Source organism: Ochotona princeps, chromosome 2 (genome assembly GCF_030435755.1).
Source record: "Ochotona princeps isolate mOchPri1 chromosome 2, mOchPri1.hap1, whole genome shotgun sequence".
NCBI lineage: Eukaryota > Metazoa > Chordata > Mammalia > Lagomorpha > Ochotonidae > Ochotona > Ochotona princeps.
In genome coordinates, this window is record NC_080833.1 from 86084871 (window position 1) to 86098359 (window position 13489).

Consider the following 13489-nt stretch of genomic DNA (forward strand, 5'->3'; position numbering starts at 1 on the left):
GAAAAATTGGAATTAAAAGGTGAGTTTCTTTTGTTATGAAAGTATCTTGAAATCCATGCATGGTTTCTTTGTCATATGCATTTTCCATGAACTTGTATTTGTAAAGGATGGCCCAGGTAGACTGAGGTATTTTTAATCCCATAATACTAACACCCTTCAATGTACTATAGGTTTTAAAAGCACTACTTGAATCATCATCCTTTGTTACAAATATGTACCATTTGTAACATTTTACGTATTCTTGGTAGTTTATGCTATTAATATAGCATGTATGCTAATTTTATCAAGATTGTATCATGGTTTATATATTGTCCGTTTTGCTAGTTTCTTGTTGTGTTACAGTACTTCATATTTTTTTTAAAGATTTTATTATTATTATTGGAAAGCTGGATATACAGAGAGGAGGAGAGACAGAGAGGAAGATCTTCCATCCTATGTTTCACTCCCCAAATGAGCCGCAACGGGCTGGTACGTGCCAATCTGATGCCGGGAACCAGGAACCTCTTTCGGGTCTCCCACGCAGGTGCAGGGTCCCAAAGCTTTGGGCTGTCCTCGACTGCTTTCCCAGGCCACAAGCAGGGAGCTGGATGGGAAGTGGCGCTGCCAGGATTAGAACCGGCACCCATATGGGATCCCGGGGCGTTAAGGCGAGGACTTTAGCCGCTGGGCCCAGTGCTTCATATTTTAATATGGAATTCTGTTACATTGATCACCACCTGAAATAACTTGTTCAAGGGATTTGAATCGAAAGTACCTAAGCATCTCTTTTGAAAGGCTGGGTATATTGTTGTAACCCTCTTGATCTATCTAGTGAGGAAATTACTGAAACTGTTGTTTTCCAAGTCATTCGTCATATTTATCACTGCATCCTGAAAAGAATGATTTTGGTAAATTTTTCTATACTCTTCCAGTTTATTCTTTCATTGTAATATATCCTCTAGATTTGGAATGTAACCATAGAATTAGTTAACCCTAAGTCATTGAGCAACTATTCATCACCTCTTGCCAGGTATATTGCTTTCAGCTCCATCAAGAACCACTTAATCCCTAATCTTAATTTTAATGAATGGATATGAAGCATAGCTCATCTCTCATGTGTGTTTTGGCAGATTTAAGAAGTACCCTATTCTTTTCACAATTAGCCTTCAAGGCATTATTTACTTATTTTTCATTTGTTTATTTATTTCTAATATTGTTTACATGGTTGAGAGGGATGCATGTCCATGTGGGCCTCTCATTAGGTTGGGGGGATCAAGTATGGAGGACGGTAGGTGGGACAAATGTTTTGTTTATTTATTTTCTTCTGTGTCCCCAGGGACTGAAGGAGAGGGTAAGCGAGGGGGATACTCCTTGCTGTCAAACGATATTAGCACTTGGAGATGGGGGGGTGGTTATTTGATGACATCTTAGCGACCATGATGAAGGGAAGCGTGAGTGTTCCAAGGGTGTCCCATGAGTGGTTTTAATAGTTTTGAGACGTCAACTTTGTTGTACCAGGATTTAGAAAATCTCTTCAAGATCTATTGGTCGACAAAGCCCACCTCATGGTATCCACAGATCCAGGAGTATGTTGCAAAGCTTGGCCAGGAGAGTAGTCCAACTTGTTTTGCTGTCCATTCTCTGGTGAGGCGCTTGACGTCGTCTTCTGTTGGCCTAAAGGAACTGACTGTCACATCCCCCATGTGCATCTGGGCATGCTGTCCAATGCACAAGCATCAGCAACTGAGGATGCCCTGTCCCAGTACGTGGATTCCAAGGCTGGACCACATATATTGTGATTTTCCCTGTGGCTGAATTTGAGTCCAGCCATTTAGCTGGGGAGTCCCCCAAGAAACCTCACCCAGGTGACCTCAGACTTGACTTCTGTATGTTCCAGTAAGTGCAGGGTCAGGTTTGGTCTGTCACCTGCACCATTGGGTGCAGCTGCCTGGTCTGTTCTGCCCCAGCTCTGTATCTCATGAATCAATGGGTGCTGCAGCCTTGCCCAGCCCAACTGCCTCAAACCCAATCCTCACTCATACAAAAGAGTACTGCAGCCTAGCCAGGTTAACCCTGAGTTACTCCCATCATGCCCACCGCAAGACCTGATCTTTGTGTAAGCATGTGCTGTGGCCTACCCCATTTGTCCTGCATTCTAGCTTGCTCAAGCACACCATGGGTGCTGCAGCTTAGTGCATCTGGACCCGCCCCCAGCCCTAGCCCACACATATGCCAATGGGTGTTGTTGCCTTGGTTACCCTTCAGCCCTGGCTCTTGTGCTCACCAGTGGGAGCTGTAGCCCACTGGGGAGTACCCATAGTTCCCCTACCAGGCCTGCTCCCAGCCACAGATTTTGGGCTGGCTGGGGATACTGTGGTCCTACCTGACATGACTCGCACTCAGTCCTAGCATTTGCCAGTGGGTACTGTAGACTGGCCCTACCTAGCCCACACTCAGACCAGCCCACTTCCAGTCACAGCTTTCTGGCTCATCAGTAGAAGTAGCAGCCCAGCAAGGGAATCCCCAAAGCTCCCTCATGAGGCCTGCTTCTAGTCTTGAGTGCCATTCAAGTGCTATAGTCAGTCTGATATTACTCACCCTCTACCTCAGCATTTGCCAGCAGATGCTAAAGCCTGGCTCGGCCTGGCCTTCCTTCAGTCCCAGCTGTCACCTGTTTTTCTTGCCAGATGCAGCAGCAGCCAGGACTGGGGCAGGCCAAGCCAAGAGCAAAGGAACCAATCTCTATCTCCCACATGGAAGGTAGAGACCTAAGTACTTGAACCATCATCACTGCTCCCTGCATACACATTAGCAAGAGGCTGGATTTGGGAATGGAGCTGGGAGTTAAACTTAGATTCTCTGATACCAGATTCAGGTGTTTCAAATGATATCTTACTGCCCACTCCCTGAAGTTGACTTTTAAGTTTAGTTGTAAAATTTCATAAAGTCCACAAAGATATTTTGTTTTACCAGAATATGAGGCTGCTCTTCTGAAACCAAATTTTATCAGCATTTTATCATAGTAATCCTTTATTAAGACTGTATTTTCTTCTGATATCTTTGTTTGAATTGATATCTGTCTGTGAAATTGCCTCTTTTGGGTGTTCTAGATAATATAGGACATTGTGTGATTTTTTCCTGAGACTGATATCTTTCACTTATCGTGATTTTGGAGTTCATCTATGGTTTCTATGGATTAGTGTTCCATTTATTTCTGCTATAAAGTAATATTTTATCACTGTGTCATGGTTTAAGTTGTCTGTATTCACCAATACTTGCTATTAATCTTTTTCTGTTATAGCCTTTTAGTAAGTCCAAAATCGTTGCTCATTGTGGTTTCCATTTACATTTCCTTGTAATTAATGATGTTATTGACCATTTGTATGTCTTTGTAAAGTGTTTACTTAAATCTTACTCCATTTTTTATATTGGGTTATTTTTCTTGGGTTTTAAAAGTTCTTCATGTGTGAAGGTTTAGATCTCTTAGCAGGTGTAGCATTGCCGTTTCATTTGTTTGATAGTATGCTTTTGATGCTGTGGGGGAGTAAGTTTATTTTGATCTATTGATTTTTTAGCTGTAAACTTATGAGTTTGTTTATACTTCTAATAGTTTTTTGTTAGATTACTTAAGGTTTTCTGTATATCGACATTCCCTAACTTAACGATGATTCAACTAAAAGTTTTAGCTTCACAGTGGTAGGAAATATACATACTTTTTAGAAATAGTACTTTGAATTTTGAGCTATTCAATACTTTTTTTTTTTAAAGATTTACTTATTTTTATTGGAAAGTCAGATATACAGAGAGGAGGAGAGACAGAGAGGAACATCTTCCATCCAATGATTCACTCCCCAAGTGACCACAACGGCCGATGCTATGCCGATCCAAAGCCAGGAGCCAGGAACTTCTTCCGGGTCTCCCACATGAGTGCAGGGTCCCAAGGCTTTGGGCCGTCCTCAACTGCTTTCCCAGGCCACAAGCAGAGAGCTGGATGGGAAGTGGAGCTGCCAGGACTAGAACCGGCACCCATATGGCATCCCAGTGCGTTCAAGGCAAGGACTTTTAGCCGCCAGGCCACGCCACCGAGCCCAATACTTTCTTATAAAGTGATCTTTTTGTTAGGTGATTTTGCTCAACTGTACACTAACAAACACTAAGTGTTTGGACATGCTTAAGGTAGGCTAGGCTATGCTATTGTGTTTAGGAGATTACAATATTAGATGCATTTTCAACAATTTAAATTTTTAATGTAGAATGGATTTAACAGATTGTGACCTTATTGTAAATCAAGGACTCTATACCATATCATGTCATTCATAGATAATTTTCTTTCCCTCCCTTTCCCCCAACATGGGTGCCTTTTATTTCTGTTGCTGCTTAATTATTCTGGCTAAGTCCTCTGGCACAGATATAATTGGGAGAGACATCCTTATACCTGATGGTAACCATTTGTGATGTTGTTGTTACCTATGAATTATTGTGAATGCCATTTATCAGGCTAAAGTTCTTCTATTCTAATTTTTTAGTGTCTTCTAATAAGAGTTTGTTAAATTTTTTTCATCAGCTACTGAGGTGCTTGTGTTTCCATTGATAAGGAAGAATATGTTGATCAAGCAATTATTATATGTGAAATCAACTTTGTCCTGGTTTAGTCTTACGAGGTGATAATATAACCTCTTTTGCAGTATTGCTGGATTCCATTTGCTAGTCTTCTGCTGAGGATTTTTCCATGTGTTTTACTAAAGTGTTGTCTGGAGTTTGTTTTCTTGTAATGTCTTTGGTTTTGGTATCAAACTAACACTAGTCTAAGCCTTGGGAATTATTCCTTCACCTTCTATTTCCTGAAATAGTTTGAAAAGGACCATTATTTAGTTGTTCTTTAGCCATTTGGTAGAATTTGTCAGGGAAACCAACATTGCCATTTCTTTTTTCAAAATTTTAACTAATTCAATCCTCATCATAGTTATAGGTCTGTTAGGATATTTTTAAATACAGTTTTTTAGATTGATTTTTAGCTATTGATTTACTTTGTCTGAGTTACCTAATATCTTAGTGTTTCCTTGTAATCTTTTTTATTCCTATAAAGTCAGTGGTAAAATTCCCTCTTTCATTTTTAATTTTTAATAATTTGAGTCCTTTTTACTTGATCTGTTTGCTACAAGTAACCAATTTTGTTGATCTTTTCAAAAAATCAATTTTTAATCTGTTGATTTTTAAAGTTTTTTCCATCCTCAGTTACCTTTAAAACATTGAAGGTAAAGAAAGTTATCTTACATATTGGCTAGCATATTTATCATTTTCAGTACTCTTCATTTGTTTTTACAGATCTGAGCTTCCATGTGGCGTTATCTTACTTGAAGAACTTCTTTATTATCTAACTCAGGTCTGTTGGCAATTAATTCTCTGAGCCTTGGTTGTCTGAAGAAGTCTTTATTTTCGCTTGAAAAAAAAATTTTTAATTTATTTGAAAGGCTGAGATAGAGTGCATGTCCTTACTTGCCAATCTGTTCCTCCTTTTCTTAAAAAGGACCAAAAGCCAAAAGAGCATCAGCCAGGACTGGGCCAAGCCTTTAAGAGTATATTTTGCAGGATATAGAATTTTTAGATTGATAATTTTTTTTCTTTACTTTAAAGATGTTCTTACATTCTGGCTTTAATAATTCCTGATGAAAACTTCATAACTCTTATCTCTTAATCTTTTATATGTAATTTTATTTTACTTATGGTTTTCTAAGAGTTTTCTGATTCTTTGTTGTTTAGCAGTTTGCGAAGTATGCAGGGTTTTGGTTTTTTGTTTTGTTTTGCTTTGTTTCCCATAGTGTGAGATTAATTATGCTTTTGAGAACTGTGGTTGATTTTCTTTCATATATTTTGGAAAATTTGCATGTATTTTGCCTTGAAATACTTTCTCTAATCCATTCTTTCATTCCCCATTTTTGAAACACTGAATACTTGAGTCTCATCTGATACTCTGACAGGTTTTGAATGCTCTGTTTTATTTTGTTTTTCGTTCCATTTTCTCTTTGTTCTCCACCTTGTATGATTTCTTTTGACTGATTCTTGCTGGGTCAGGTTTTTTTTTTCTGTAGCACATGCATGTTATTCATTTTCAGTGCTTAACTTAGAATTTTTATCATTTCCGTTTGATTCTTATATAGTAGCTATCTGATAATTTGTTCATGAGTTTTCCATAGTTTTGTGTCACATATTGTAACATATTTATTAAATATTTTTTCAAGTCCTATGACAATTATAGCATCTGGCCCGTTTCTGGTTCTGATTCTATTGATTGCTTTAGCTCTGAACAGGGACTCTTCTTCTGTCCCTCCACTTTTATTTTGTGTCTTAATATTTATTGAGTGCTAGCTATTATGCTTAATACAACAATAGAGATGGAGGTTGAATGGTGATGTATTTGTATAGAAATAAACCCTCACTGGTTTGATTTTGGTTGTTTTTGTTTGTTTGTTTGCTTGGTCCGCTCTTCTTGGGACAGGAGTTTTAATCCTATTTGATCAAGGTTGGTCTTGAGCTGAGTTTTGTGCTCCTGTGTTTTGTTGTTGGTAGTTAATTTTCAACAAGCTATAGACCTAATTTTTCCAGTATTTCCTGTTACTTTGATTCTGGTATGTGATTTGGAGTGTTAAAGACCTTTTTTTCTCACACACTTCAGCTTTTATCATGTCTGGGGCACCTGCAAGGGGCTTTCTGTCTCCCTCCCTCTGACTGTATGTCTTAAAAGGTTTATCTGGAAAGTGGAATAGCAGAAAGGTAGAAACAAAAGAGGTAGATATTCCAACTAAGGTTTCATTCCCCAAATGGTAGCATCAGTCAGGGCTGGGCCAGGCAGGAGCCAGGAGCCAGCAACTTCATCTGGGTCCCGTATGGGTGGCAGGGCTCCTAGTGCTCAGCATCCTCAGCTGCCTTTTCATGCTCTTAGCAGTAGGCTTTTGTATCTGTTTTATTCAGAATTGGTAAGGGAGAGAAGGGCAGGGGGTTCTCCTGTTAGAGGCAGGAGTATGCTGTATGCTTGAGTGCCAGTGGGGGTGTTCTCAGCGTTCTTGCATTTCCTCCCTGCCTTTTCCTTGTCCCCTTCTCAGCACACACTCTGGTATCCAAGGGATGAGCAGATCAACCAAATTGTACACTTTGGATTTGTCTCAGTGGAAGAGCATGGACCCAAACAGGTCTCAGCTTAGCCACCAATAGGAGGAGATGGTTTTCTTTCTTTCTTTCTTCCTTTCTCTCTTTCTTTCTCTCTTCCTTTCCTTCTTTCTTTCTTTCTTTCTCTCTCTCTTTCTTTCTTTCTTTCTTTTAGTATCATAATTTTTGCTGATGAGCAGGGGTTGTCTAGATTCCTGTCATTTGCCTGTGGCAGATGACTTTTATTTCTACTCCTCTCAACAGCAGTTGGGAATTTTGTTTTCCAAGTAGTCAATGGTTTCCTTTCTAAAAGCTTAAAAATTGTTCTTGACATCTTTCTATATATCATATGTAAATGTTGTCTCTTTAGCAGGTTAATTCCTGATGAACAAAGGCTGAATGTTTCAGAATCCAAGACTAGAATACCTGTTCGGGTTTATTAAAATATGCCAATGTTTTGTTCTTTTCCAGCTTAGGCTTGATTTCCGACTCTTTCCACATGTTTTTCGATAGCACTGCCATTTTGGCTGGATTGGCAGCTTCTGTTATTTCAAAATGGAGAGACAATGATGCCTTCTCTTACGGGTAAGACTTCAAAAAATCTTCTTATTGAAGTATTAGACATATAGAAAACAGTACAACTCATAAGCTCAACAAATTTTGGAAGTTAAACACAATTCTGTAATTTGAATTCTTAAAACTCTCCTGCCTCTTCTAATTCCTTCCCATTCACATCCCCAAGAGGAACCACCTTCATAACGTCATGGATTAGCTTTGCCTATTCTGAACAGTTTATAATCCGACTGAGTAGCATGTGTTTTGTTTCTATCTAGCATTTTTTGTTTGTTTGTTCAAATTGGTAAGGCATTTGATTTTACCAAAAAAAGTTTAGGCAAAATTGTTGCCATATAGGTACGATTCTCAATTTCCCCTCTCCCCTTTTTATTGAGAGGAAAATGTTTTTATTATATAAAAAGTATCAATTTTTTCTTCTTGAAGGGATGCTTTGGTATTTATTTCATTTATTTTATGATATGATTTTATATTATTATGCATTTCAGCTCTGACTCTATGTGAAATACTTCTTCCCATAGTTTTGCTGATTTGGACAATAATTCAAGCATTTGGAAGATATTTTTATACTAAAGGACTAGGTAGAGTTTACTTTTTGCCACCTCTGTCTGGTTGAAGAAAACAGCGGATTTTCTATTTTCCATTATTTATGCTGCCTTTTCTTTCTTCTGCTGCTGCTGCTGCTGCTTCTTCTTCGCCCATAGGTTTTTCTCTCCACCGCACTTCACATTCCTCTTGTCTCTCTCATTCTCCTCTTCCTCTCTCCTTTGCTGTCTTCTTTGGTTTCTTATTACTTGGACCTATGCTCATGATCTCTCACAGTTTCACCGCTTCCCCTTCTTGCTCTAGTTTGCGCTTTCTTTTTGTTCTTTCACTGTGTTCTTCACCACTGTAGTTGTTGGGTCCTTTCTTTTCTCTTCTTTTGTTTCTCTCTTTCCCGATATCTTTCCTTCTTTCACTTTCTTCCTTTCCTGTGCCGTTCTCCTGCTGTATCCTATTGTTTACATACATTTTCGTAAATGTACCATCTCTTAGGCCCATTATTCTTTTCCTTTATTTCTTCCTTTTTCTTTCCAGTTTTGGTTTGCTTTTTAGCAAGCACTCATTGTCTTTTAATGGCTTGTTTCTTTTATGGATAATCGTTGTAGATCCATTGTCAGTTGAATTTTCTGTTGATGCTAAAGATAAAAAAAAAAATGAGTAAAACATGGCTGTTACCCTGGAAGAAGTTATGATCTCATGGGAAAATAGTTTTGTGAAAGTACCACAGTAGCTATAGAATGTACATGTGCAGAAAGAGATAGTGAAGTTTTATAGGAGAACTTGCTGATTTTACTTAGGTAAGACAAAAATACTAAGTATTCTTTTTTATGATAGTATAGAGCAAGAGTTCCTATATATCTATAAATTTAAACAGCTTGAAATCTCAATTAAGAAAATTTTACATGATATGACTATTTTGGTGACAATCAGATAATCTTGAGTATAGCTACTAAAACATTTTTTTAAAGTTATTTATTTGTTTATTTATTTTTATTGAAAATTCAGGTATATAGAGAGGAGAAAAGACAAAGAGGAAGATCTTCTGTCTCTGATTCACTCCCCAAGTGCCTGCAGCAGTAGAGCTAAGCCGATCCGATGCCAGGAGCCTGGAGCTTCTTCCAGGTCTCCCACACAGGTGCAGGGTCCCAAGGCTTTGGGCCGTCCTCTACTGCTTTCCCAGGCCACAAGCAGGGAGCTGGATGGGAAGTGGAACTACCGGGATTAGAACCTGCACCCATATGGCATCCCAGCACGTGCAAGGCAAGGATTTTAGCCAGAAGGCTATCACACCGGGCCCTAAAACATTCTTATAAATAAAGATTATATCTGAAGGTTAATCTAGTTGAAAAATTGGTAATTCATATGTTCAAAAATCTCATTGGAATATCATATTCAATAGTATTTTTATTTTGCTACCTTATTTCTTATCCTGTCTTTCTTTTCCTTTTGGGAAAGAGGGTATAAAAAGCTGGTGTAATATCTGAAACTGAAGAATTGCTATAGCTATAAGCAGCTACAGTAGTAAATTGCTGCTGTCAGTACATCAACATGATACTGAGCGGGCTAAGCATCAAATATATCTTTGCAAACCCCCAATTCAAGATGATCATAATAAAAAACTGGCTTTACAGTAGTACTAGTAGGGAAATCTGAACAAGTAAACATGTTAGCATATACTTAATATAAACTTTGTGACTTTTCATGTTTTTATTTTGAGATGAAAAATCCACCATAAAAGTAATATGATGCTATAGGTGGTCATTGTATATATCCATGCTTATGTACATGTCTGAATATCCTTGCCTTTTTTTTTTGGCCCTGCCCCAAGGCTGCAAACAGCACCTTCTTGAATTGCATGTTCTAATTCCCAGACTCCTTTCAAGTAATCATAGTTATTTGTAAAGGCAAGTGCATCTACTCTCCACTAGTGTTTCAGTTTAGATCTACAACTACATTGAGAAAATATTCTAAAAATAGTATAGGACCTGACGTGGTAGCCAAGTGGCTAAAGTCCTCACCTTGCATACACCAGGATCCCATATGGGCCCTGGTTCTGATCCCAGCAGCCTCTCTTCCCATCCAGCTCCCTGCTTGTGGCCTGGGAAAGCAGTCGCGATGGCACAAAGCCTTGGGACCCTGCACCCGCAGGAAGCCCCTGGCTCCTGGTTTCAGCTCAACATAGCTCCGGCCATTGAGGTCACTTGGGGAATGAATCATTCCTCTCTGTCTCTCTTCCTCTCTATATATCTGACTCTCTAATAAAAATAAAATAAATCTTTTTTTAAAAAAATACTGTCATTATTTGAACATAACAATTTATAAAAATGTATGGAGCATATTCAGTGATCCAAGAATTAAGAACAAGATGAAACTTGAAAAGCAGTTTAAAAAATTTAATTTTTTGAAAGGCATAATGACATGGAAAAGGACAGAGGTGGGGAAAAGAAAGGAGTATTGGAAAATTCTTACATCTTCCGATTCGCTTTCCAGATGTCCTTAGCAGGCGGACTCACACCTAGGCCAGAGTTAAGCCAGGAACTGGCATCTCCATGTTGGTCTTTGTTGGTGGCAGGGGTCCAAGCACATGGACACAAAAGGCATTCTTCCCTTGGATCTTGAACTCTAAGGGAACTCAAGGAACAAAGACTTTCAAAATCAAGCATTCACTATGGGATTAGAGGAGTGGATTACAAGAAAATGCTTTCTATTTTTTTTAGATGAGTAACCCTATTGATTTATTACATAAATCTTTAGGCTTAGACAATAGCATTGTGGCACAGTGGCTTAAGCTATCCACCCCTTGCAATGCTGGCATCCAAACACCAATTCAAGTCCTGGTTGCATTGCTTCTGATCCAGTCCCCCGTGAATACTCCTTGGAAAGCAGTGAAGGATAGATAGCCCAAGTGCTTGAACTCCTCCACCCATGTAGATGGTCTTCCTGTCTCTTCCTTTTTTCTGTCACTGCTTTTCAAATAAATGATCTTTAAAAGTAAATAAATAAATAAATAAAATCTGGCTATAAAATATTGAAATGAAATTTTCTGTAGAACAAAGTTAATATTTAGCAAATAACTTATTTTTCTATGTCAGAAAATGAAAATATTTGTTGAGTATATAAGCACATGCTGTGTTAGAATGCATTTGATAGGGCAAACTTTAGTGTAATTAGATACATTTGAAGAGTTGTTCTTTTTAAAAATATTTTTACACTGAAAATCATGTTATCTGGAAGCTAACATGCAAAGCTTAGACAAAGTGTTAGTTTCAGTGCTCACTTGTATTGTTTAAGGACCAAAGTGATTAGTTGCACCCTTTGAATTATGTTGAACAAATAGTTAAAGTTGTTTCTAAGGACTTTAACTAAACCAAATACACTTTTATGGAAAAAATAAAATGTTTCCCCAATGCTTCACACAGGTAGGAAGCAGAAAGCTTCAGAAGTCCCTGGAGAAAAAGGTATTTTTAAAACAGTTTAATTAGAATTCTATGAAGCTAGAATTGACTCTGAAACTAGGTAACTGAAAGTGTATGCTAAATTTATTAATCTTAGAGAAAGAGCATTAAAAATAAAATCTCAAGTTGTATCTGGGATAATTCAGAAATAATTTTATTTTCTTTCACATCAAAGCTCCATTTTACAAAGCTTTGAAAGCTGAAAGCTACAAAGCAGAAAGCGTGAGGAACTCGTAGAGAAGGAGGCATAATTCATTTTGAGAACACTCTTCCAGTCCTGTTTTTTCTACTGTTTGTCTTTGAAGACTTTCTTCTTGGCCCATATCTCTAATCTTGTTTTATTGTATCCAGTGGCAACTTGAGATTTACCTGTTCTATGAAAGGTTTTTCTAAACCTACTTACTTTCAGAAGGTATCTTGATTGGCTTGTAGAAATCTATGCGCTGTGTGGCATTCTGTTTTAAACTTAATTCATAATTAAATTCATTTTGTCATTAATTGCTACGATGTATGTAAAATAAAATGTTGTACTGTAAATACTAGGAAGTGGCTGGCCACTTATAACCAACTGTTTTGGAATCACTGAACATATGTAAATTGATCATTTGATTTGCAAGGAATAATTTAGTAATTCAGTTGTTTGCTCTCCCTTAGGTATGTTAGAGCAGAAGTTCTGGCTGGCTTTGTCAATGGCCTGTTTTTGATCTTCACTGCTTTTTTTATTTTCTCAGAAGGAGTTGAGGTATAGTAGATAATGATTAGAGTCATTTAATGACTTTACTATATAATAAAAATGCTTATCACCTAAAGCTGCGTGTAATTAACTGTTTAAAATGCTCATTAAGTATCTACTGAGAGCAGTCTTGGATTAAACAAATAATATTATCTGTATACAGGAGGAATTTAAAAAGAATTGAATTTATTAATATTGTTGGAAACTTTAAAATTGAAAATAAATGTCAGTGCTTTACAAGCAATGTATGAGGTGATGACACTGAAAAATCAAGGTTTTATCTGGATAATGAGAGCAATTGGGAATGTTCTTAAAGAGAATAAAACTTGAAAGTTTTGCTAATGAATCTTTAATGTTTGATATTTTTAAAAAAATAATGTAAATATAATGCAAATAATGAGTTTAAAATGGAAGGCAAAGCATTCTTACATATACAGTTGTTACTTTTTCGTCAGTATGTGCGCACTGATTTTGTTTCTGTAGATTATTTTGGCAGATTTTTTGAGCACTTTCAATTCTAATTTACTAGACATTTTAATCATAAGTTTTTATCAGTTGATCCATTAAAAATGTGCCAATACTGTTTGTGTCATGTATTTTCTAGAGAGCGTTAGCACCTCCAGATGTACACCATGAGAGACTGCTACTTGTTTCCGTTCTTGGCTTTGTGGTAAACCTAATAGGAATATTTGTTTTCAAGCATGGAGGTCATGGACATTCTCATGGCTCTGGTATGATGGTTAGAACCCTTTGTTTCTTCATTTCCTACCAGGTTTCTGTCATAATTATTTACTTGATAAAATGTATGGTTTTGAAATAGAAAGTATATTTTTAAGAAAATAAATTCTTACTAATGTCTTCCTGAATCTTTCTTCTTACTTGTGCATGTCCTTCCGTTTCACTGTCTTCTCAGATCTGTGCATTGTATCGTTTCTGGGGAGACTCGTATAGGCTTCTGCAGCTCATGCAGTCAGTGTGTTACTATGTATATGAAACAGATATCAGAAAGCAACAAAATTAATCTAGTTGCTAAAAAGTTGAATGTGTATACATAAAATTGTGT

At 37.4% G+C, this 13489-nt stretch overlaps 1 protein-coding gene across 2 annotated transcripts in view; it reads left to right on the forward strand.

Moving 5' to 3' along the window:
- The window catches only part of SLC30A7 (solute carrier family 30 member 7), a 70109-nt gene that overhangs the window by 1772 nt on the left and 54848 nt on the right, over positions 1-13489 (forward strand). The window contains exons 2-5 of one of the 2 annotated variants that reach the window (XM_058659674.1): positions 5305-5362; positions 7594-7707; positions 12348-12435; positions 13031-13157. In XM_058659674.1, the coding sequence (XP_058515657.1) occupies positions 7622-7707; positions 12348-12435; positions 13031-13157 (301 nt within the window). In that variant the 5' untranslated portion in view covers positions 5305-5362; positions 7594-7621. The remainder of the gene's footprint in view (positions 1-5304; positions 5363-7593; positions 7708-12347; positions 12436-13030; positions 13158-13489) is intronic. The other variant, XM_004582004.4, reaches the window with a different exon arrangement.